This window comes from Mucor mucedo, assembly GCF_025094135.1.
Source record: "Mucor mucedo strain NRRL 3635 chromosome Unknown EV154scaffold_87, whole genome shotgun sequence".
Classification (NCBI taxonomy): domain Eukaryota; kingdom Fungi; phylum Mucoromycota; class Mucoromycetes; order Mucorales; family Mucoraceae; genus Mucor; species Mucor mucedo.
This window is the reverse complement of record NW_026252371.1, coordinates 2,245-27,863: the sequence shown is the minus strand read 5'-3', so window position 1 is coordinate 27,863 and position 25,619 is coordinate 2,245. Positions and strand designations below refer to the sequence as shown.

Genomic DNA, 25,619 nt, shown 5'->3' with positions numbered 1-25,619 from the left:
CAATTTAGGGTGTAATAATATATATCAAACAAACCTGTAGTCGTATATTTAAATAATATAACGTAAGTGAAGGGGTTTATCGACTCCCTGATCATCTTCAGACACATAGTTACAACCTTAGTGAACACAGTCGTTACGATTTAGTAACACTTGAAAATAGGATAAAAGCAGAAGCCATATATTGTTCTGATTCTGTTCTTGCATCAAGTAGCTCTATATGTGGACTTCATACATATACACTATTAATTTTTTTATGCATCACTTAATACAACTTACATACGAAAGAAAAACCATCATCAATGACATAGGAAGCACTGTCATCACAGTTTTTCTGTAAATTTAAGATATATTTACAATTCTCACTTATCACCTTTACTATTACTCTGGAGTAAGTAAGGGTTCTTTAGTCCATGAATTGTTTCCGTTAGGATTTTTGTTGTACCTAAAATTTTACAGCTACTTTCCTGTAGCTTGCAAGTAATAAATATATATGTATAAATATATATTTGTCCTTGGGTATTTATAAATGGCCTTGGTTCTCTGTTACTATGTCTTTTCCGGTGTCTTTTTCTTAAATTATGTTTCAGTTTGTGCCCAACCTTAATTCTCGGTCAGTTCATCGTCACATTGCATAGCCATGACCAAATTGTCTTTCTCGGTCATGAATCAATTAGCAGAGACCAACATGTGCACCTTCACAATTTATGTCTATTTTTTTCTTTAGAGACAAGCCGACTGTATTGATGTCAAGATCATTTGGTTAGGGATTTACAAAAGGTAAAAAAAAAAAAAGGGAAAAAATCAGTAACGACTTTTGTAAAATGAGATATAAGTAAACACAAAAACAAATAAAATAGGCTCCATTGTTTATAACAGTCCCCTGCATGATGATATACAATGAACTTTAGACAACGAATTTCTATGTGGGGAATGTTTAAGAGTGATAGGAATGTCTTGTAAACATAATAATAATAAAAAAGGACGAGATGGAGGGGCTATTTTGTATGTGTGTGTGTGTGTGTGTGTGTGTGTGTGACATGATTATCCCAAAATCTGCATATGATTTACTGAATCATCAGATCAGGCATGAAGCCCCATCACAATGTGGAGGGATCAACCCCCAGGAAGTGTAATCATGTAAGTATTTCAACTCGATCTGCTGATGCGAAATTTCGGTATATATATATATATATACACACAACATTTAATTCGTTATGGAGAATCATGGGAGTTTCCTGTTAAAGATAGACAAAAAAGCAATGCACCCCTAAAAGTAAAAAAACGCTCATATATAAATCAAAATAAACTTATTCATATCCTCTCTCTCTCTCTCTCTTTCTCTTTCTTCTTTGTTGCCTAAAATGAAATTTTCAAGAGAAGCGAAAATATATTGTATGCTTGTTATTACAGGCAGCTTTTTTATTGTGGAAATTGTCGTTGGCTATTATGTGAATTCATTGGCATTGGTAATTGAACGGTATTAATAACATTTTATGCCTTCTAACACCATTCTCTTATAAGATCGCTGATTCATTTCATATGCTGAATGATTTACTCAGCATGGGTGTTGCATTATGGGCTATCAAAGTAAATTTTACTCCCCCTCCCTTACATCCTCTAAACAGTATTCTTTAGGTTGCTCAAAAAACACACTACGATCCCAAATATTCATATGGCTGGCAAAGAGCCGAAATTCTTGGTGCTCTTATAAATGGTGTGTTCTTGCTCGCCTTATGCTTTACTATCTTGATTGATTCTATCGAAAGATTCGCTTCTCCACAACCTGTCACTCGCCCTGTATTGGTCTTGATTACAGGTGGTGCTGGATTGGTTGCAAACCTTGTTGGTTTATTTTTATTTCACGGTAACTACACTCCCTATTCATTCTCTCCAGGTCTGGTACTAACGCATTGTAACTTATAGATCATGGACATGGACATGGTGGTCACAGTCATGGAGGACACAGCCACGGAGGACATAGCCACGCCGAACATCACCATAGTGAAGAGCATCATCATGATGTTGAATCGGTTAAATCTCATGGCCATGGACACGAAGAGGGAAATTTGAACATGAGAGGCGTAGGTGTCTACATAAATCTGTGTCCATGTTTGTACTAACGCCTCTATTTATGCTAGATCTTTCTGCATGTCCTGGGTGATGCCTTGGGTAACGTTGGTGTGATTATATCTGCTTTGATTATCTGGTTAACTCCTTTTGAATGGAGATTTTATTTTGATCCTATTGTCAGGTAAAAAAAAAAGAGTTCAGGCCATGAATTATGAATATTAATCCAAGAAAGAATATACATAGCACTTTAATCACAGTCATTATTTTTATGTCCGCAATCCCATTAGGTAAAAACTTGTGTATGCAAACAAACAATACTACATTCACTAAAATATCAAATGTTTTTTAGTCAAACAAACTTCATCTATTTTACTGCAAGGTGTGCCTAATAGTGTTCCGCTACAGGATGTCAATGAGGCTTTATTAAAGGTAAATATTTACGGTTTAAAAAAAAAAAAAAAAAAAAAAAAAAAAAGTATTTTATATGCAAATTTTTCTAACCGGCAGATGGGGGGGTTGTAATAGTTAAATGGTGTTATTTCGGTCCACGAATTACATGTTTGGCAGCTTTCTGACACAAAATTGATTGCCTCTCTGCATGTGCTTCTAAGATCTCGACAGGATTATATGGTACTTGGATCCAAAATCCGTAAATTACTTCACGGATATGGAATTCATTCAGCCACAATTCAGCCAGAGTTTATAGAAGACCATTTAGACGAAAAGACTCATATTGATGATGACGATGAGACAAACAGCGACAGTAAACTGATTATACATGATGCGCGACATACACCACTCAGTTCTGCTATCAACAATAGTTCGGAAGAGGTAAAATTATCTGCACAAAATGCATAAATATGTTTACTAAAAAAACATCATTCAACAGGATTTGAATAACTCATCGACATGTTTATTACGATGCATCGAAGACTCTTGTTTAGAAAACAATTGCTGCCCTCCTGATCAACAACAGCAACATTAGAAAAGACATATAGAAGTTATATACCACCATTATTTTTTGTATTTCGATTTTGTATCATGTAGATAAATAAACCCTCTTTTGTTTTTAAAAAAAAAAGTTAAAAGTGAATCATTAAAATTATGTTAACATAGCTTATGACTCAGATTTTGTTCTTTTTAAAAGGGCTCTCCTAAGAAAAAATGGGGAATTCTCCATTATTATTTTTCATTTTATTAAATGTTCTTTTGATGTATTTAACTATTGTAATTTATTCAAATATGAAATTATTTCACATAAATAAATGTATATGATTGTTTATTGATAAGATCTATTTAGGCAATGTCTCCTTTTAGAAGCCCCAGGACAATCTTCTAGATGACAAATTGCACAAGTTCTTATTTTTCTTTTTTTAGGGGCTGGCTGGTAGGGCTGGTAACATATTGGACATAATAAGCATTGGCCAAGTTCAGCTCTAAGAAAGTTAATAGCCTGATTAATCCATATCTATTTTGAACCGACCTGAAAAAAGTGTTAGCGATGTTGTTGTTTTATTGTAGTTAGTAAAAATATCATTCAATGGGACTTACTGTCATGTTATGTCGAAGATGGTAGTCCGCCAACGCACAATCAGTTAATGCTGGGCTAGCATTGAACGAGTCAAATTTACAAATTATATTTTGTTGTAGGATCGGATTATGGAAATTTTAAAAAATGAATACGCCCGTTACGTAATTTATTTAGTTTAGATAATATTGAAAGCAATAAATACGATGTGGAAAAATAAAAATATTATCGAATATCGATAAATCTTTCAGAAGTTGATGAATCTACACACTTTTTATCTCACATTTTTGAATACAAAAAGCAATAGTGAAAGTAGCTAATAGGGTAAATGATAACAGTGGATATGACAAGTCAACTAGTAGCAAAACTCTTATGGGCAGCTTTAATCAGACGCAATACCTTAAAAAATAAACACGCAAATTAAAACATATTAAGACAGCTGTCATTAATTTGGACTGGTAGTGAAAACTCTTTGTGTCTTTAACGCCTTAATTGATTATTAGCAAGAACTTTGCTCGGCATGTTCTTAATCATAATAACTATACAATAGCTTTGGCCCTATTTGAATTAGTCAAATTCACTTATACTTCCATACTTTTCATCAAAATTACACGATACACGATTGGAGATAGCGATTCTTTTACCTCCGAAAAATGTAAAGCAAAATGTATTACAGCACATCCCAAACGACAAGCGCATGGTTCGACAATTTACCGAGGGTAAGGACACCTTTTTTTTTTTTTTTGCACTATAAATACCTTCAGGAAAATCGTTTTTATTTGTCGAAACAAACTCACGGTGACCGAGATAACTGAACAGGACATCAGCAACAAACCGCTGCGTGTTCTAGTACTTATTTTTAGCTTAACCTCATAGATAACCTTTATAATGGCTTTGAGGAATCAACTAGTGATGTTGATTTGGAACATCAAAAGAAAGCTAAATGGCATGGACGAGTTTGATCGGGACTCAGGGGGAGCAATGCATCTGAATTTCCGGTCTCATCCTTTGAGGAGACCGTTGTTACCAGCAAAACTACTGTTAGTATGAAGGAGGCGTTTGAAAAGGAATTTCCTGGGAGTAAAAGAATCTCTGATAAGCACTCGACAAAACACAAGATCCAAGAGCTTTGCAAATCTCGTGACATACCTTTTGAGACGCTCAAAATTTACTCTGTATGGTGAAACTATTCCTACTGTTGATCAGTTCTGTCACCTGGGTATGTAATTTACAAAAAAAGGTTTATCTGCAAGTAAAAATACTGAAGCTCGTGCCGCAAAAGCCAAAAGAACCATGTCTATCCTTACCATTGTCGGTGTCCACTGTAATGTTTTCTCTCTCCTTATTTCTGCGCGCCTATACAAAACCTTCATTCGACCAAAAACTGAATATGGTTGGGGTATTTCTTGTTTCACAGCCCGTGATATGGGTAAATTAGTCACCCTAAAAAATTTCCTGGTGTCAATGTTCGTAGGTAGTAAACATACAACAGTTGCTAAACACATCGCTTTTGTCCCTGGTATGCTTCGCCGCTGTAGCACCTTGGTAACTAAATACGTGCCAAGCTCTGACAATCTCCACGAAGACTCTCTCCTTCTCAAAGATTTCTTCCCTCAAACAAGACCTCATACCAAACTAACATCCAACGCTCTCTATACCTCTTTCCCTGATCCTGTTCCTATCTCTCCAATCCTTCTGCGTAATTATTGGCATAATTTTTGTGACAATCAAAGAGCTCATCACGCCACTACTGGTGTAAATCGCATTAATTTTGCCCTGAACTCTCTGTCCACCAAAAAACACCCGCCTTTTGGTCGATTGACACCCTGTGTCACCCTTTATAAAATATTCCCGAAGACCCGCATCATGGCTCTTCTTGGTATAATTACCCTCGTTGAACACTAGTTGCTTGTTTTCTGTTGCGTCGCCACCCATCCGTTGATCGTACCTTCAGATCAATCCATCTTTTCTTTTTCTTTTTTTTTTTTTCGCATCATTTTTCAAAAATTTGACATATATCTGTTGATAGTCCACCAATTCTCACTTTATTAGATAGCTAATCGCTCCCTCACTATTACATTAATGTAATAATTAATATTAAAGGACCGGAAGGCAAGATGTAAAAGGACCACATCAAGGTGCCACTTTAAAGTTGCCACCTCAATAAATCTAAACCTATCATTCTATTATACTTAGCCCAAAACCTAAATTATTTTTTCTATATAAATTCATGACAATTCTATCAATGAAACAATATTCTATTTCTACTTTATTTTTATTGGAATTTTATATAAGATAAATATTCTTATCCAATCATATTTATCTGACATATAATCCTCATCTATCCGGTCGCACTATTATAATTAAATAAACCGACTATGTTTTCATCCGAAACGCTCAAAAGTGACAAAATATATCTAAAAATGATATGCAATTATTTTGGAGAACACTGCAACACCGGAGGCATAGAAAGTCTATATACATCGGGTTAATGATTGAACTAACTAGTTTAATTAACAAACGAGAAACTGAAGGCGGTATTACGGGTAAGATTGGCTGTACAGCCTTTACTTATATAAGATTAATACCAAAGACTTGGAAGCCCTCTGATTTATAGATAATACCTACTTTGACTACACTCACCCCGTCAGTAACAATCGCCATACGTAAAAGATCAATAAAAAGTCAGAAGTCGATCACCTAGAATTTTCCATCAAGACGATGCAAGGTGGAAGCAAGCCCGATGTATTTCTGGAGGTAAAGAACGTTAGTACTAAAACCACGATGTTGCCAGAAGTATTTTTATTTGTGATCTAGTTTAATATAAATAAAGACATATGTACAAACAAATATATCTTTATATGGCAGTCGAATTGATTTAATTGTTTATCTAAGCACCCATAGTGCTTAGATCTTTACTTATAATACAATCGAAGAAGATTTTGAAAAGGCCATGAAACTAAGAGGAAAGACTCTGATCTATTGGCGAAGCATCCTGCCAATCCCTACCGATATCATTATGATGAAATCTATAGGTGCACAATTCTTTGAGCTTTCACTAACGATAAGGATGAGTTTGTTTTTTAAAATTTGGTGTCTTACCTCTGTGAGAAATAGTAAGTCGGCCCAATGTTTACAGTAATTTCTCTCCTTTAAAAAAAAAATATGGTTATCGTATGGTTGATAACGGAAAAATTATCCATTACAACAAATATTCAGCCTCGATACCCCCCACATTTGCCCCCAAATCACCACAAGCAGCTCGCTTTTTTTAGTAGTATTGTCGCTCAGAAGAGCATTACTTTTGAATTATAAGAAGCTCAAAGCGCTTGCTAGAATCTGCGAAGTTGATTCGATCCAATTCTCGGCCTCAAACTCAACAGATGTGCAATGCAGATCAGACTCAGCAGAAACTGATCACAATGAATCGGAGCGTGTGGGTTTAGACTGGAAACAGGAGAGATTACGAAGGCTTCACAAATCAATTGTAGATGTCCGGAAGATAGGGTTTGACGATAATGTACTGACTTTGAATGACTGGGAGGACGTGACTTTTTAAGACAGAAATAGGTTAAAGATATAATAAAACAATAAAAAGTAAAGGTTCTCTGTTAAACCTTTAGTAACGCTATAAAGAGAAAGTCATCACAAAAGAGAGGCTGCTTTTTATATCAAAACATTTGGGAAATTATCGATTTGATAAATAAAAAGTTACATATTTCAGTATCATAGATAATCAAGTTAAATACCCTCATTATAGGTATAATTTACTTTTTGTAACAGATTTTTGTTGGCAGCATTTCATAAACCACATTTGCTTAAAAAAAATGGATATCTGCTCTTCCAGAGCAAATGCATTAGAAGCCCTTAAGCAAGTAAAATCACTGTACAAGCAAAAACATTTCCATTTATTCATGCGATGAACAGATACTACTGCGAAATATTTTTGGAAATCATTGAAATCATTCGATTACCAACAATTGTACTTTCAGCAAATTGATCCCTAAAGAAATCAGCGGTCTCTTCAAATCTTTTTTGATATCCTTCCATGCTTCCTAAAGAGACGGATTCTGCCCAACCTCTAGCACATGTCACAAATTCCATATCATCAGGTCGGATTTCTTTACGGTACAAAGCAGCATTGATAGCTTCATCCAACATGCTTGCATTACGGAACAGATACTCAGTAATACCCCTATATACAAAATACAAGCGATTAAAATCTTATACAGATGAAATTATTGTTTTCCTTTACATCCACATTCTAAATAATGGCGTTTGACACACCATGTGTTCATAAGGATTCAACCCTAATTGATGCCAGCAATCCACCATGGCCAAAAGAGATAAATGGGAATTGGGTTGCTTCTTTTCTTTGGGTATCTTTGAAAGTGAAAATTCATCTAAAATTCGATCATCTAAAAGAATGGGAACATGATCCTTTTGAAGACCTCCAAACACAAATTCGCCTGCCTTTTTAATACGTGCTCGGAATTCCTCTTCCTTTTCTTGAATCATCAATTTGAATAGATCTGCTACGCATTTAGCGTATTGTGTGATTTGGACTTTGGCAATAGGGTTCATGATAGCAAGACCTTAAATTAGACAATGTTAGGGAAATAATCCAAATTTGAGAATAGACTCATAATTTTACCTGCATAAACATGCCACTTGTTACTATAAATACGTAATGCTACGTTCACTTTGACGTTCTCGATACCTCCCACAAAATGGGGTAATAACCACTATATACACATCATATCAGTATAAGGCAGGTACTTGTAAAGAAATACTTACGGGAAATTGAGCATTTGCTCTCCATGCACTACCCATAGTCAAGAAAGCAGCATGGGTTACAGCTTGTGTGTCCGCGGTAATGCGATCATGTTCGTCAGCTGTAAGTTGTGCAATGTTGGATTTAAAGCAAGATAGAAGCTTAAGTACTAAATCAAGTTTTTCATCAGTAGCACGATGTTTAATGACAATCAGAGGCTGTCCTGTAGGATCAACGCCAGGACCATGCATAGAGTGACAAGAAATAATGTGGACATCTTCAGGTAAATATTTCTCTAATGCCTCGATCTCGGGCTTCTTAACGGAGGTCTGCCCACCAACAATAGCACCAATTTTGGTAGCTGACATACAAAAAAAAATTATGACACATAATTAGTATAAAAAAAACAAAAAAAACAAAAAAGACTTTACCAGGTCCATATTGCTTTACTACAGCATTGATGTACTCTGCCTCGACAGCATACATGATCCAATCGCAACGTCTTGAGATATGAAATCCATCAGGCAATACCTTGATTGGCGTACCTTTAAGAAAGAAAAAAAAAGGATCTTTTAGCCAGTTTATCCTATTCTTGAAAGTAGGTTTATATTTTACCTTCGAAGTCTTTCTTTAAATTTTCATACTTTTCTGGCAGGTCACATACATTCACGCTACATGAGCAGAAGTAAGATTAGCGCGATATATTCAACCCAATTTACAATTCTCTTTGTACTTTTTCCAGCCGGCTTTAGAGAATGTTTGAGCATAAAAACGACCCATGCCACCAGCACCAATTATACCAATCTCGATCGTTTCTTTTTCTTTTTCGTACATTGTTATTTCGCTTTAATGTAAAGAAAAGTAAACTGGTATTCTTTTTTTCGTTTTTATTTGTTTATTCTTGCATGTTTAAATCACAGCTGATTGATGTCAATTTAAAGATTCTATGCGGAGAAAAGTGGGCTTTCGTCTCACGAAAAGCGCGACTGGCCGTGGAAATCACCGCCATAGTGGAAGTATGTGCTGCATTACTGGTCGTACTGGGGATAATAAACCATAATCATACAACATATTTTTAATTTATTATGAGTGAATACAACAGAAAACTGTGCTTTTGCGTAACAGTGTCAGCATTGCGACTTTCTTGCTTTTTGACCCAAATACTCACTTTTAGGTGCAATTGTCCCTAAATGCTCACTTTTGACAGGTGTTATTACCCTCTTAATGAAGAGAAATACAATTAATTTTCTATCTTCCCCACTTTTATTGTAGTATCCTATGGCACTGTTCACTCTATGTTGAAATTTATATTGCAATCAGTTTGTTTCTCGCTTAAGCTTGTTACGCTCGTATTTCATTTTCGTACAGTAAAAATTCTAATCCCATACTCATCACTTACTTCCCTGGTTATGACATATCGCAATCACGCTTAGTTGCTGCATTCGCCTTTACACCTGATCACGTATTCTAAATTAGAGATTAGGGATTTGTCAGCAACAATAAAAATGAAAAGAAAAAAAACGAACTTGCGGATTTTAGAGCTGCTCACTTGTGCAATGAGAAAAAGCGCATCGATTATAAGCGTAAGCAGAAAAGAAAGGCAAAAAACAAAGTTACCTAAAAAGTATAAACATGGGAGCAAATATCGGAAGCTATACACTAGGCGATTTGGTCAGGCCAAGGAAGACCAGAGGCTTTTAAACCCAAAAAAATAAAAATAAAAATAAAAAATAAAATAAAAAAACTAAACAATAAGCCTAACATGCTCTCATTATCGTATCGCCGTATCAAACACGGCTTCCTTTTAAGTAAGAATTAAGATCATTACAGGTAAAAAAAAAGCAATGTTTGTCCAAAAATTCATTTTTTTACATTTTGTCCGAAAAAGTAAACAACTAACATGAAAATTAAAAGTTTCAACAGGTTGTGTGATATAGATCATCTGCTTGTATCGGATTACTTAAGGTGCAAAGTTTCCGTGTGCCGTCTACCAACGTACCAATGGCAATGTATTGCTGGGAATAGAATTTATAAACGGCTTAGGAACTGTAACACCACCATTTATTATTGTTGATAGCGATACAGACCCAAAAAGACTATAACAATTCTTTTTGCGAATGGATGGGGCGTTTTCTTTCTTCTGAAAAAAAAAATGATACGCTATGGATGCTTTAGAAACGTCGATTTATTATCGCTACTTTACCTTTTACAATTAATCATATTTCGAACATGTTTAACTCTTGTCGGAGCAGAGTACCCAGTAACTATAGATGACCCAGATATAAAATTTAGTCCTCGATTATTTGGAAGATCCACAGTTATGGTAAATGATACAATGTATGTTTACGGTGGTCAATCAGCCCTATCTGTTGGAAGCTCCAACGACATGTACGCTCATGATTTTAATGTGAATACAGGTGTAGTGAACATGTTAAAGGTACAACAAAAAAATGCCGGCCCCATGTGTGCATTTTGTGGTGCTGTGATGCTCAATAATACACATATGATGATACTGACAAATGAATTTATAAATGCCACCATGGATGTCCCCGAAAGTGACCGTGTCGTTCGGCCTTACATCTTTGACTTTAAAACTTTTACTTGGTTTACCAACCCCACCCCACCAAGTTATAACACGTCATTGTCGATAGCCTTCAATTTGCGAACTTTACATAGCACGGTTTTAAGCGCAGATGGAATGATTTATACAATGGGCGGTATAAGTTATTACCAGATAAGTACACTGTCACCTTATACTTGGTACTACGATCCAGTAAAGCATGGTTATGATATAGTGGGTGATTACAATGGTCTTAATTACTCCTCTATAAGCCCTTTTACATTTAATTTACCTTGAGTATAACAAATAATAATACTAAATAATATATTATGTTGTTCATATCAAAATTTATCTCAGGGACGGTAACATTGGGTCCATAATGGGAAGGAAAGATGATAACGACTCCTATCATGCACTCGATGAAATGTGGGTATTGGATACAAAAAGTAAGATCTGGCTAGCAGAGCTAAAAAAATTAACTGTGATTGGGGAATACACATATGGTGTTGAAGGAGGAACAGTGCAAGTGTCTAGTGATAAAAATTTCGCGTACTTTTTTGGTGGGGTTTCTAAAACTGGTTCGGTATATTACACAACAGCTCAGGTACTTGTACTAAGTTAAGTGAATTATACCTGGTTACAAGTTGAGAAAAGTGGCAAAAGCAAATACGTAAAACCACGAAGTTATGCGTCTTCAACCATTCTCCATAAAGACAAATATTTAGCCGTGGGGTTTGGTGCTAAAGAAATAGATAGGAGCTCAGAATCAAAAGGTTTAGATATATTTAAGCTACCCTTAAAGGATGAAAATGGTGAATTGGTGGTCAATAAAAATAATGCCATAGAACTGACTGCCATATCGACTTTGCTTGACGATGTTAATCCAGTGAAGTCATCAAGTTCATTGAGTGCCTCGACAATTATTTCGATAATCTTTAGCACCTGTACAGTGTTATTTTCAATTGCCATCAGTATCATGATTATAAATCGAAAGAAGTTAAGAAGCAAGAATTGCTACATAACTAATTTTGTCTTCACCGTTATTTGGAACAGAAGGTAACACCATGTCAAATACTTTAAACATATTTTTCTTATAGGCTAAACAAAATTTTAATAAAAACAGACCAGGAGAATCTTTCCCTACATTACTTTATGGATTTTTAGTCAAGATTATATTGGGTGTCATACTCATGGCATTTATATTCTATTTTTTGTTCAGTATTCTAAATAGTCCGTTATCAACTACAGATAATTACAAAGAGTTAGACAATATAACAATTCCAGGTGAGCTTAACAGTAATCCGTAGCTATAATCTAACTTAATTTAAGATATTCGTTTCTGTTATGTGGGATGGGTTTACGATAATAGAACTGATACAGAAGGATCTGGATTTCCGACACCAAACTGTTTACATGAAAATTCTGTAGATTATAGCGCTTGCGGCAATATAACCGTACTTAGTCATCATATCATGTCACCATCCTTTGCTCAACAGATATTTGATACAAAATGCTACTTATATGAAAGCATATCAGACGTAACTGTAGTGTCTAAAGATGAGCCATCTTTGCATTTTAAACATTACGGGATATATTACACTGAAGCGCAGGCCATTCATATCCAATTTTATGAACCTAACAAAAATCCAAATCGTGTTGTTTTTAGTAATGAAAATATACCTAGTTATGATGTATACGCCGTAGATAAATGGATCGTTGGTGAATTGTATAGCGGATCCGAAAGTGACGTTATCAGCCAGGTTATTTCTGTGTATCCGGATTCTGAATTATCCATCCAATTTGAGACTGTATACACCAAAAAACTTGATCCTGATAGTTGGTGGAATCTTGTTGGCATATTTCCTAAGTACCTTGATACCTCTGAGCTTAGTATAACTCATTCAGGAACTGTAAATCGTGGGACATACGAAGACCATCTGGATCCTGTTCCTATGGGAAAAGTAATCATATCTCCCGCGAGTTTTAGCGTAAAAACTATCATTGAACAAAGAGATGTTACGATAGTATCAGCATTCGGTGTTATGGGTGGTATTGTTGGCATATTATTAACGGCATATGCATTTTTATTTGGGGCCAAACCAAAGGAGCCATGGGGCATATTTCAAAACGTGGACATCTTTTCAAACAGCAAACGAAAGCGGCAACAGAACTTGGAAAAGTATTTTCTTATTCCCAACACACAAAGTGTACCTTTCGTAACGCCTGTGCATGAACGCTTTTTATCTATCTACAATTTGAACCGATCTAATCACAATGTCAATAATCCAGAGCTATTGGAGGAAAGCGAACTGCTGTCCAATAATATAGAGCTGGAAAACATATCAGATGGAGTGGAGGTTGGCAAAGAGCATGACTCTCGTCACACATGCAGCATACACCACAAGGGGCTCGAAGAAAGGTTAGGTAAACTCGAAGAAAGAAATCAAATGCTTGAATTGATTTTAAAAGCCTATTATATCGACGACCAAGTTTTTCAAGAACTGTATCAGCCATCATCTAGTAACTAGTATATTCTATATCAGATTTGATTATAATCAGTCGTAATACTCGTATTAATCATGGAGAAAATAAATTTGATACTATCTTACCATCTTGTCCCTTACTGCAACCACTTCAATATTAAGAATCCCATAGTATTTGAAAAACGTAAATATATTAAAAGAGTAATTATCTATTTATTAGACATATCGTAAAGATGCCCATGTTCGAACAAAATCTTAATAAACTATACAGAGGTGGCAAGCGCTTAACAAATCCCAATTCCTTCCGCATTCACGGATACATTTCAACCAATCGTAATACATCCACGTGTTTATCACGTGACATCTATATGTTGTTTTATTTGTATATCTATTTTTTATATATTCAAGAATCATATCCGCTTCCGTGGCGCAATTGGCTAGCGCGTCTGACTGTTAATCAGGAGGTTGGTGGTTCAAGCCCACCCGGGAGCGATTTATTTTGTTGTTTCTCGTTTTGGTGAAGTGTGTGTAGTCCTTTTTTTTTCTAAAGGGATATGGTTTGTTTGATTTCTTTTGATGAATAGTAATGTATGTATTTTACTTTATGTATGCAGGTATGTACCAGCAATTTAAATGAAATTTATATTTTGCTTATTTGATTAGTCAGACCAATAAATTTAGATGATAGTATTTAGAACAATATTTATTAATATTTGCAAGCTTTCGAAAACCTAAAGAGTTACAATCAGCCGATACATATGAAACTAAGGGTAGTAAAGAAGTTTAGCTATTACGGCTTCTACATGACCCTTATTAGCCTTCAAGAGACTTATGGCTAAATCATCATATGATGTAAAACCCTAAATAGTTACGATAATGCAAAAAAGAGAAGTGATTATTAGTTAACAAACAATACTATACTTTTTTCCTTTCATAATGTTACCATTTCGTGCAACTGTAATAGTTGAGATCTGAACAACACCTCGTCGGATATAGTTTCACGCCTGGGAGTAACAGTTTGTGAAGAATGTACAGACGAATTAAGACTATTAGTGTTTCTATTCAAGACATCCTCCTCGTCGTCGTTTCCTTCTTGACCATCGATCATAATAAAATCATCTTCTTGTTCCTCAATATTTTTTTGAACCAGAGTTATACCTGATTCTCCCACTACCTGGTATGTACGATTTATTGAGCTGTCACTCATTTCGTGAACAGTACCACTTGTCTCTTCTTCACTTAAATAGTCATTGCAGTGGTGCTCACCAACATCAATTTCAGAAGACGATGGGCTACTTACATGGCTATTGGTATAACTTCTGGCCGAATTAATTGTTGATACTTGGTCATTTGTTGATGTAGAATATCCATCCTGGTCGGTATATCCATCATTGCTTTGAGCATCTTCATGACCTGTGGAGATGATTGGATATATCATTGAATTACTTGAATTCATCATAATGTCCGACGCCGACACTGTTCGTGCCATTTCGACAGGTTCATCATCCTGGTCAACCTTGATTGTACACCATAACACATCACCAAATCTAACTCCATCAGGAGTGCACAAACAAAAGTAACTGGAGTAGTCACCAGGACAATCAGGAGCCTGGAGCTCAGCAGTAACACATGTTTCTTCATTGGGTGATATTACCGGCACCACAAAACTGTCCGGGCGTGATATAGGATGTGGTCTTAAAATGGTTCCGCCATTGAAAAGTAAATGAGTCCCAATGGGCCAATCAGTATTGCCATTGTTACTTATCTTCCACATCTGATGTTATTTGTAAATAAAACAAACAAGTTTAGAATTTTGGACATAAACCCCCTTTTTGATATATTGTATGACTAACCTTAATGAATGTCTTTTTGGGGACAATTAAAGTCCCATCAGGTATATTAATGTCTGATATAAATTCTGCAGACAAAACAGGGTCTACGGGGACAGGTATAGGTAATGTTGAAGGTTCTACTGTAGAAACTGCTACTGAAGAAACAGACCTCATACTAGTATTGGATTCATTAACACTTAATTTCGGTGAATCAATCATTGTCATTTCTTGAACCTGTGACGGACCAGCAGAGGAGGTACTGGGACTATAGGCTCGATCCACATCTCCTAGAGGCATAAATTTGGGCAAGATGGGCTTCTTTATAATGCTCTGTATGGGGTATCTGATTTTGATAAAAGCGTGCATCTTATCATGAATAGACAGGGCATATTCTTCACACGTTTCACATAAATCATAATTTACACAATGTCCGCACTATTGTTTATTATAAAGTTAGGTTATCATGTACTTGATGTATGATTATGTAAAGCTTACTTTGTAGCGGATTCCTGTAACGATATCCTGACAATTATCACAATTAACACCGCGATGATAAATAGTATCAGATGACTCCCGTGGGATAAATGGCGTCTTAGATTTTTTAGGCTTCGCTGCTTTAGGTTGTTGATTGCATATGTTAGCTTGTGTGCCAACAAGACGAGTGACAAATACATGCTCCGGATGGTTTTCCTTGACAATCGCAAAGCAAGAATGACACAGGTCGAAATCTTTGAATGATATCAGTTAAGAAAAAATCAAGTTTTTTTTTTTTTTTTTTTTTTTTTACCTGGACAAGCCCCACAAGTGTGACGAATTCCCACAATATCTGAATCGCAATAATCACAGATAAAGATAGTCTGTAATGGTTTGGGATCATTTAAATCCATATCAGTATGATCAGGCACAATATCTGGTTGAGTATGCTGTGGAGTATTATTGATAGATCGGAAATTATGTTTTTTGTCATGAACCACACGAGATTTGCAAGTACTGCATAAATCAAAATCTTCGCATGTTTCACAACGCCATCTTTGACTAATACAATACAAACGTTAATAAAACAGGAATTTATATGATATATAACAGGTTACCCTCGAATAGGCGTATAACATCCATCGCAGATAACATCAAATTGAGGCTTTTCAGAAAGTGTCGGAGGGGGTAGCATAGAACGATAAACATGAGCAGCAGTCTCAGCAGCAGTTTTCATAACTGTCTCAACTGTAGTAACTGCACTTTTTTCAACAGCTACCTGTAAATTGTTCATGCCAAGTTCCAGATTTTTAATGATAGATTGGAAGGATTCGTTTAAAGCTATTGAAGCACTATCACTTGAGTTTGAATCAGGAATATGTTGTCTTTCTTGATTGATTGGTGTAACCGAAAGCCTCAATTTATGATTGTTTTCCATCCGACACATATAATTCAATATTTCGTAGTTCTCTTTTATAGCAACTTCATCATTGTCATTATCTTTGTGTGTGAAGTAAAAATCATAATCTTCAGGGAAACCAAATACATGTCGCACCTAAAATGGTTTTGTCAATTTAGTTATTCGTTGTTAAAAAGTGCTTATTTAGAGTTATATTTACATCATGCTTTAACTGATTGTAAACACCTTCCTCCTTGTCATGAGGTACATCCAACCAAAAAATCCTGTGCTCATCCCGCTCAGCCGAGTAAATCTTGAACCAAAATTGCCGCATTAAAAAAAAAAAAAGATTAAAATAAAGAGAAAAATAGAATAAGAAAAAGAAAGGAGCTTTAAAAAGGAGTAAAGACTTGGCAAATGGAGCCCAGATATTTCAAAGTCACGATTATTACGTAATATGGGTATATTAAAGTGTTCGAGAACGGTTATAAAACATGACGGCCTCTCCACCGTTATCGCCAACTGATATAGACGTATTTCTCCTACGGAGCAGATGATCCTGATGTTCCTTTTCTTCAAGTTGTTCCGAGGGCAATAGAATGGCACGATCTATAGTCGCTGGAAGACCTGAAAAATAGAAGGGGAAAAAATTCAGCCAAAAGGATTTAAGCCTCGGCGTGTATCATTTTACCTCTATGTCTTCCTCTATACATTAAAATAATAAGAACTAATTTACTTAGAGGATGATATTGTTGGGATTGTGATGCAGTTGTGTGTGGATAACCGGTGGAGGCACCTACATTGGCAAAGGCAGACACACACTCGAAGATGATTGATGCTATTGTGATAGGAGTTATAGCAAGAATGGCCTCCGATTCAATGACACATATAGCAAATATACAAACTATGACCCAGCAAATTTCGCTTGTTAACTGTCGCTGAATTTGAGTCATAACGAAGAAGTCAGGTTTTTTTAGAACTTTTTTTGAGCTTGTCAGAGCACTATTAAAAGTAGCTGATCGTTTTAGCCTAGGAAAAAGTCCAGGACCCTGTGGTTCCTGCTCATAGTCGTCTTCGTTGTCATCTTGTTTGCCATAAATTCCCAAGGATCGCTCCTATTGGCTTTCCAATTTAAGTATTTTGCGTGTTACAAGAACAATTATGCAAATTATATTTACCTGATAAACATTACTGTTACGCATAGAAATGGTGACAGGGTAAGGACTGATATACATTGCGACAATAAATACAATTTGAGTTCCTGGATTTAGCTCCATCAAATCAACAATACTGTAACCAGCTATATTAATCGAAGTAAGCACATGAGGTCATTCCATGGGTACCCCACTTACCACTTCTATTGGCTACAGATTGAAAGAAACCATCTAAAACACGAGCACCCCAATTAATGCCACTTAATACTGGTAGGTAGAAGTTCAACGCAATAAAAGTGGTAAACTCAACTGCAGTAATTCCAATCAGAGCAATGACTAGCCATTTTGTATGGGTAGCTGGAAACAGACTAGTATAACATCTACGCGGATGGTCCAGTAAATAGCGATAAGTTTCTTTTTTCATGACATGCGATTTCGGGGTCAGTTTATACAATATCCATATTATGAGCCTTAGGAATATTGCATATGCCGTATTTCCGGCAAAAACCAAAAATATAATTGGGAGCAATAATCCGGGTGCAGATTGAAAGGGAACCATACTTGCATCAACCTGTATTAAACCAAGGTTATTGAAAGAAGACATGCTACAAAAGAACGAAAAAAACCATTCATTTACTGGACCATTTGAGTTTGTGGTTCTCAGTATGTCTTGGGCATATGTAGAGGCGGCTACATAAATTCTGATTATAAAACCAAAGCCAACGGCGCAAACCAAATAATAAATTGGTACTAGCCTTGTTAAAAACACAATTGCCCGGTACTCAGCCCCACCAAGTCTATATCTCTGCTTTTTTGTTAAGTCGCTCTTATGTACAGGTTCACGCATTATTCTACTCATTTCTTCGTCATCACTTTCAAGTTCGATCTCTATACCCTGGTCAACCGAGTGATTGTTACTGCCTGCCAAATCTTCATTGCCGGCTATTCTCTGTAAGATATCATCAAACCTTCGATCTTGCTCCAACCTCCGACGTGCAATTTCTCTTTGCCTTTCAATATTTTCCGCAAATGCAATGCCCTGATTTGAAGATCCAGCATTGTTATTGCTATCGTTTGCTGTATACGCTGTATGAGCTACTGTATCTTCTTGTACTGTATTTTCAGAATGTTCTTCCAGTGTACCAGAGTTATGATTATCACTGGAACTGCTGCTGCAATTAGAATTGGAATTGTGACTTGATGAATTTGATAAAGTGGTCTCGGTCGAATTGGCAAGACTTTCTACATCGCCATTACCTCGTATACTGTTAGTATATTGGTTACTGCTTGTGTTTTCACTTTCGCCTTGATATATAAGAGGAAAAGTATAAACTTCGTTTCTCTCACTATTATTACTTAGTTGAGATAAATGCGATATGGATGTATTAAAATTTTCCGGAGAAAGAGTGTTATCATTGTTAGAGATGTCCCTTTCGTTTGTTAATGTTTGATGTCGGTTATTTCTATTTTCAGAATTTCTAGTTGCTGAATGCACAGTATGGGTGTCTGTGCCGTTATTTGGGTCTACCAATATCTCGCTTATACCTGGCTCCATCGCTCGAATGTCAGATGTTTGTGGATCCAGATATGGGCCAGTACCATTTTCATGGGGATGATGTATTCTTTTAAACGGCGATAGAAGATCGAAATGATGAAAGTTCATAGACAATGGGCGTTGTGTACTGAAACGGCTCTTCTTTCTCGGACCGTGAGTCGGTACGGTTGATTCAATATTTTCTTCATCGTTCATTCCAGTTGTGGAAGATTTTACAGATAAGAACGATAATCTTTTACGCAAAGGTTGTCTCTTGCGCTTATCCAATGAACTAAGGCTCTTTCTACGTTGTTTTTCCATTTCTTGGAGGTTTTTTTCAAATTTTCTTCTATTTGCTTCGCGATTTTGCTGTACTCTATTAAATGCCAAAATATCCTCGAATCTTTTTGAGAAATAGTGCCTTCTCACATATAGGACGATAATAGATATCATGACGTGGGATCCCATGAATGAAGCAGCATATGCTACTAACAACTGCCAAGTTGTAAGTTTTGACATATCAATGGTGATGAGACCGGTACTTGTCGCAGAAGATGTTGCCATAAATAAGGCATCAATATAATTCCAGTGAGTTCCAGTTTGATAGTAAAAAAACGTAGAAGTGAGGAATGAAAGTGTTAAAATATATAGATAATGCAATTGAATAAAGTGAATTTTATGATGGTAGAACCATTCTACATAATCTATTATTTTATTTAGTATGTTTGGTGCCATACTTGTAGTAATCAATAAAGGAGAAAGGGAGTGTGAGGAGATATAATAAAATTTCCTTTTAACGTTATTTTGTTTTTATAGAGTCCGGCTGGCAAATATTGTCGGTTGCAAAAAAAGTAATCATGCGATCAGAAGAATCGAATAAAAAATACAATACGCACGTCTTGGAATGGGCAATAGCACAATTGTGACTACCTCGCTTCTTCCTACTCCTAATGAATTTAATTAGAGACCTTATCCCCTTACATAAAAAAAAAAAACAGAAAATGGTATAATAAGATAAATTGGTGGTTATAAAAATAATTGTTGTCGAAAGACAAGATTTAATTTTTGTCGGTCAATTCAAAAACCTAATTTTGAATCGGATATGGTATGAACAACATCAATGAAAGGGATGCTACTCTAGTTTTTAACTATAATTTTATTGATAGAGGCTTGAATGGAATTTGTTCAATGCGATTTATAAAAAACACCAAATTGATGTGAATTTAAGAGGTAATAATTCCTTTCTTTTCGCGCATTAATTCAATTGCCGACATAGAGCACTCTTAAGTTTGCGCCTGACTTCCTTCCAAAGTAAAGAAACTTCAGCACTTCTACTCATGCTTTGCTGTTTAGTCATATTCTAAGAGTTAACATCTAGTAAAATAAAGTTAAATGACCAGTCTTGTACAGGACATGGTATTTAGTTCTGTATCAATATGGGCTTCGTTCCGTCTTTTGAAGTGAGTGCGAATTCAACGCAGTAATAATGCGACATTGCAAAAAGTACTTAAACCCGTGTGCATGAGTGGGAGAAATATTTGCAACTCGTAGATGGTGTGCATCAGTACATTCTCTGTGTAATCATACAGTACTATTGGTCTTTTGTATGTATCTGCTACAATCTGTGGACATACAAACGTACTAAACCACAGCACATGACATTCAGGTGAAAGAAAGGGCAACTTGATAACTCAAAGCTTACTCAGCATCCTTGTATCTTTGTAGATTATTACTGCTTTAGCTTCGTATAATTTTTTTTATACTATATGTATGTATTCCACGTATTCTCTGTTACTTTGACCCCGTAGCTTTGTGTTTTGTACACATCTTAACTGACTGATTGTAATCCGAAGACACAAAGATTCTCCTTACATTCATTTCTTTAACTTAAACCTCATACTTTTACATTTGATAACTTGCCTTTTTTATTTCGTATTTTTGCTCTTCGCATATCATGCCTATAGTAACATAAGTCTTTTAGCCATAACACTTTGCTTTCGCCCACTTTTCTGGAAATAAAATGGCCATTTGTGTGAAGTTTAGTATAAAAATGTGTGTTTTATTTATGCAACTATAAACAAGAGCTGGCTTATGTTAGGATAGTTTAATAATCATCCATACGTTAGATCCTTAACTTGGCGATTATGACATCTGGAATTACCCCCAAGTCTATCAGCGTTTAAGTAATAGCATGCACTAATATTGAAACATAATATGGGATGCCGATGGGCGTAAGTTTTTGTGTAATTTCAGACTTAAATAATTTATGACTGAAATATTCCAAGAAATAAACGGTTAAATTATTTGAGACTAAAACTAGATATCTTTTTATTAAATGGAAAAGGGGATCCTTTTTATAAGGAAGGATTGAAATAGATTGTTATCCGGAAAGATCAGATGGGAGCGTGGATTGGAAGTAGACACTAATATTTTGATCAGTTAATGGTTTATGTTTCAGTGCTGGGTTGCATTAAATGTCAAGTAGATTATAGGCTGGATATAGTGTGTATATATCAATGACAAAAAAATATGTTAGTTTTTTTTTTATGCTTAAAACAACAGTCGCACTTGGACATTTTGGATGAGTATATTCTCTGACACTTACCATGTCATTCCTTTATACCTGGTTGCATATTGGGTCCCAAATTCGTTGTACCCAGAAAGTCATATTATATAATATTATCACTTTAAATTCAGACAAATAAATCTTCATTATCAGATCAGCACAAAATAATTTTCAGACAAATGAAAAAGAATTTCAGAAATATGACAACCAAAATTCAGACAATGAAACTAAATTAGCCTTGATTCATTATTTAAACAATTATTCCAGTAAGTTTCCGAGTGTCGTATCCAACCAACACAATCTTCTGTAGTAATGGTCTCGCGGGCTTCCTTAAAAGTGTCCAAGTGTCCAAATTAGAAAGCGGAGCACTTCTCAATTACATATTAAAATGTGGAATAGGGGGGCATAAATAAAGGTTTATAGACTTTACTTTCGATTGCATCACAGACGTAATGAGAATGATGGATTCCGCTATTATTCATGACGATATAAGAATCATTCCTATAGTGGCTGTCCAGGATATCCATGACGTTTCGAAACAAAGTAACGACATGATGCGTAGTTGTACGTTTTAATGGATTTACACTCTTCTTATCATCTGCTTTAGCTTTTCTTTTTCTGCTAGCTGGCAAAGGAAACTCTTTCTCAATTTTGGGTACATCAGCCGGTTTCAAAGGCTCCACCTTCGAAAAATTGATAGTACCGAGGGTGATATACAGCTAATAATGCTGAGGTTTTCACCCTATTGAGTTGGCACAGGAATAATAGTAAGTATTCCCTTAATTGAATATGCTTCATCCATAAATACACAATATTTCATTAAGTCTGAAATTTTTTTTATTGATCTGAATTAATTTTTGTAACCGCTATTCCATAAATTCATTTTCTGTGACCGACAGTTTCTTATTTTGTAACATATAAATGTCCAGCTGGGGTGTGCTTCGGTTAACATAAAAATGGCTATTATGGATCGATGATTACTTTTGAGAAAAAGCTTTTTTATTATTTCAATGAGGGAGGGGGCATTTACAGAAGGAGAACAATAAAATTTGTAATATGAATAAGAAATTTTATAGTTTTTTTTTTAATGAAAGGAGAAAGCATACATGATTTGAAAATTGAGTAAAAAATTGAATATATATATATAAGAGAATGCTTTAATCCTTGTTCTTTTTCTCCTTTTTCTCCTTCTTCTCCTTCTTTTCCTTCTTCTCCTTCTTTTCCTTCTTTGACTTCTTGGTCTCAGTATCTTCAGTGGATTCTTCAGCAGCACGCTTGACACCGGCAACGACGGCAGCAACAGCAGGAGCGTTATCCTTGGCAGCAACATCGAGAACAGTGATCTTGGGGGCGACACCAGCAGCAGCTACGATAGTCTCTGAAGATGTACCGAAAACGGGTGCAGGAAGCTTACCGTCAGCATTGTTAGCATAATCGACATATGCGGACTTCCAGACAGCGGGGGTTTCATCAGTAACACGACCGAACTTATCAAGTTTACCTTCAGTCTTAAGCTTCTTCTTGGCAAGAGCAACGGGACCCATACCCCATCTACGAGGATATGTATCACGCTCCATAATAACACGTTTAACCTTGGCAACAACACCATGATCACAAGTGGCCATAACAGAGGTGGTCATTTGTGCATAGGCGAGAGCAATAGCCTCACCCTTAGTTGTCATCAAAACAATCTCGTCGTTAATCTCAATACCACTCTCGAAACGTAAAAGACCGGGAAGCATCAACTTGGCACCGTAACAAATGGCGTTAACAGCACTATCCTTAACAACAACACGCTTATAACTGGTCAAAAGAGATTCCAAAGGACGAACAACACGACGGAGGTAGGTCTCATCCTTAGTATTGTCGAATAACCATTGAGCATCCAAAACATCATGCATAGTAACGATATCATCCTAAAGTTTGAAAACAGATTAATATTCCCATCCACTATCACTACACACACACACACAGGTATAAAAAAAGATATTAATATTTACATTTTCAGATGTGGTACCGGAACGAACACGACGAAGTTCTTGCATGTGACCACCAACACCGAGCAAAAGACCCAAGTGAACACAGAGAGTACGCATATAAGTACCAGCTTCACAAGAAGCCCAGAAAACGGCAAGATGACGATCGTTATCGAATTCAAGCAACTTGGATTCGTGGATAGTACGAACACGCAATTGACGCTTGACAGCGGAAATAAGAGGGGGACGTTGGAAAAGAGCACCAGTAAGGGTCTCAATAGCCTAAAGGAAAAAAAGATAAAATATCAGTATAATCACTGATAAAATAAATGACAGAAAGCTTACTTGGGACAACTTCTTTTCACCAGCAATGGCATCGTGGAGACGAAGAATACAGACGTACTCCTTACCAGCACCTTGTTGAGACTTAACTAAACGAGTAGCTCTATCAACACAGACAATCAAGCCACCAGTGACCTTGGGATCAAGGGTACCACTGTGACCGGTCTTTTCGACACGGAGAATACGCTTAATCCAAGCAACAACTTCGTGAGATGAAGGGTTAGCAGGCTATTCACAAACATAAACATCGGTTAAAATTTTTTTTTTAGGAATGAAAAAGGCTGGTTTATGCCTTACCTTGTCAAGATTAATGACACCATAACGAACATACTCGTCGAGAGGACGCTTCAAGGGAGAGCAACCACTGGGAATGGGAGTATAATGACCGGTACGAACATTCAATTGATCGTAGTTCTAAAATAAAATAGAATAAGTCAGAGGAGTTGTTTCGTTTTGTACTGGCTGTAAGTGACAAACCTTGAGAAGAAGAGGCCAGTTAGAAGTATCAATGGCAGGGGCTGTAGCGGTAGGCTTGATAACTGAGTTGTCGGCCATTGTTATTTATGAATAATATTGGTAAATGAACAAAGGTTAGAAAAAAATTTGACAGGCAGACTTTGGTTGTGTTCGCCGGAAAAAAAAAAACTAGAAAAAAGCCACGCAAAGGTGACTGTTTTACAACTGAACACCAATCCTGCATTCCCGCCTTACAACAACCAAACTGCCTACCACTGCTGTTCGTTTATCATCGCTTTTCTAAAAGCAGACGAAAACAAGTATGTTACCAATAATAGTTTGAAATTCACCTTAGACACTGCTGACAGTAATCTACCATTGTTTCGATGAACCACACATTGGTCGGAGAAGTCGGGTCGAATATGGAAACCTCATATTACACTTCAAGTTCAGATACAACACTTGAGTGAAACCATTTAAAGGCCCATTGAAATTAAAATAAAACCTTCTTTATATTCATGAAGCCGCACCTACAATTCCACTGTGCTTCCCCGTCTCCATTTACTACCGAATGCTAGAAAAGTCCGCCCATCATATGTTAAAACAAGTTGCAAATATTCTATATTTAAACCGTTGGTTATATTATTTGCTGCAATTTTTGAACATAAGAAAAGCATCTTGCTCCTAGTTTATTACTTACAAGGAAAGCAAATAAATTTTTCCTCTCTTTCTTTTCTTGGAGGGTAAAGAAAAGTCGGCGCATGACGGACAGAAGACTCATTTTGTGAACCAATAACAAGCCTTACTGGTCTTCTACGACCTTTCAACAGCTGGCGCAACAACGATTAATAAACCCAAGCTCTGATCCTTAAATAACCAAATAAAGTCCAATGTATCCTTGAACAGATCCATTACTCTCATAGTTTGAGTCAAAGGATGCTCAACAACAATATATACACATTGTACATCATG

General features: G+C 36.0%; 8 protein-coding genes and 1 non-coding gene across 9 annotated transcripts; 5 read left to right on the top strand and 4 right to left on the bottom strand.

The window, feature by feature from the left end:
- The first annotated feature begins 1,291 nt into the window (after positions 1–1,291).
- Positions 1,292–3,163, top strand: EV154DRAFT_517939 (cation efflux family-domain-containing protein). The gene is made up of 9 exons (XM_051602558.1): positions 1,292–1,466; positions 1,522–1,587; positions 1,636–1,864; positions 1,924–2,081; positions 2,139–2,251; positions 2,314–2,357; positions 2,420–2,499; positions 2,596–2,901; positions 2,960–3,163. The coding sequence occupies exons 1-9, from the start codon at positions 1,362–1,364 to the stop codon at positions 3,053–3,055; spliced, it is 1,197 nt and encodes a 398-aa protein (XP_051454736.1). The 5' UTR covers positions 1,292–1,361; the 3' UTR covers positions 3,056–3,163.
- A 3,388-nt stretch (positions 3,164–6,551) lies between these two features.
- On the top strand, positions 6,552–7,157 carry EV154DRAFT_484181 (uncharacterized protein; the record flags this gene model as incomplete). Its single annotated transcript, XM_051598635.1, has 2 exons — positions 6,552–6,714; positions 6,877–7,157. The coding sequence occupies 2 exons, from the start codon at positions 6,552–6,554 to the stop codon at positions 7,155–7,157; spliced, it is 444 nt and encodes a 147-aa protein (XP_051454735.1).
- Positions 7,158–7,479: 322 nt separating this feature from the next.
- On the bottom strand, positions 7,480–9,309 carry EV154DRAFT_517934 (uncharacterized protein). Its single transcript, XM_051602557.1, has 7 exons — positions 9,106–9,309; positions 8,988–9,043; positions 8,804–8,917; positions 8,396–8,733; positions 8,253–8,343; positions 7,854–8,193; positions 7,480–7,793 (listed from the first exon to the last, which is right to left on the bottom strand). Exons 1-7 carry the CDS (start codon positions 9,204–9,206, stop codon positions 7,529–7,531), a joined length of 1,305 nt encoding a protein of 434 aa, XP_051454734.1. The 5' UTR covers positions 9,207–9,309; the 3' UTR covers positions 7,480–7,528.
- Positions 9,310–10,524: 1,215 nt separating this feature from the next.
- EV154DRAFT_484179 (uncharacterized protein) lies at positions 10,525–11,229 on the top strand (the record flags this gene model as incomplete). The annotated part of the gene is made up of 1 exon (XM_051598634.1): positions 10,525–11,229. The coding sequence occupies one exon, from the start codon at positions 10,525–10,527 to the stop codon at positions 11,227–11,229; it is 705 nt and encodes a 234-aa protein (XP_051454733.1).
- Positions 11,230–11,311: 82 nt separating this feature from the next.
- EV154DRAFT_604874 (uncharacterized protein) lies at positions 11,312–13,460 on the top strand (the record flags this gene model as incomplete). Its single annotated transcript, XM_051607439.1, has 4 exons — positions 11,312–11,492; positions 11,556–11,988; positions 12,056–12,216; positions 12,262–13,460. The coding sequence occupies 4 exons, from the start codon at positions 11,312–11,314 to the stop codon at positions 13,458–13,460; spliced, it is 1,974 nt and encodes a 657-aa protein (XP_051454732.1).
- A 373-nt stretch (positions 13,461–13,833) lies between these two features.
- EV154DRAFT_t94 lies at positions 13,834–13,907 on the top strand. Its single transcript has one exon. It is a non-coding gene; the product is annotated as a tRNA-Asn (tRNA).
- Positions 13,908–14,091: 184 nt separating this feature from the next.
- On the bottom strand, positions 14,092–16,967 carry EV154DRAFT_469047 (uncharacterized protein). Its single transcript, XM_051597813.1, has 7 exons — positions 16,840–16,967; positions 16,339–16,775; positions 16,035–16,282; positions 15,743–15,975; positions 15,269–15,682; positions 14,359–15,189; positions 14,092–14,275 (listed from the first exon to the last, which is right to left on the bottom strand). Exons 1-7 carry the CDS (start codon positions 16,951–16,953, stop codon positions 14,180–14,182), a joined length of 2,373 nt encoding a protein of 790 aa, XP_051454731.1. The 5' UTR covers positions 16,954–16,967; the 3' UTR covers positions 14,092–14,179.
- Positions 16,968–17,031: 64 nt separating this feature from the next.
- EV154DRAFT_469044 (cation transporter) lies at positions 17,032–18,803 on the bottom strand. The gene is made up of 4 exons (XM_051597812.1): positions 17,972–18,803; positions 17,798–17,919; positions 17,356–17,734; positions 17,032–17,246 (listed from the first exon to the last, which is right to left on the bottom strand). Exons 1-4 carry the CDS (start codon positions 18,630–18,632, stop codon positions 17,086–17,088), a joined length of 1,323 nt encoding a protein of 440 aa, XP_051454730.1. The 5' UTR covers positions 18,633–18,803; the 3' UTR covers positions 17,032–17,085.
- A 4,124-nt stretch (positions 18,804–22,927) lies between these two features.
- Positions 22,928–25,103, bottom strand: EV154DRAFT_310844 (H/ACA ribonucleoprotein complex subunit 4). The gene is made up of 5 exons (XM_051594907.1): positions 24,669–25,103; positions 24,489–24,605; positions 24,195–24,419; positions 23,874–24,131; positions 22,928–23,789 (listed from the first exon to the last, which is right to left on the bottom strand). The coding sequence occupies exons 1-5, from the start codon at positions 24,744–24,746 to the stop codon at positions 23,031–23,033; spliced, it is 1,437 nt and encodes a 478-aa protein (XP_051454729.1). The 5' UTR covers positions 24,747–25,103; the 3' UTR covers positions 22,928–23,030.
- Positions 25,104–25,619: the final 516 nt, after the last annotated feature.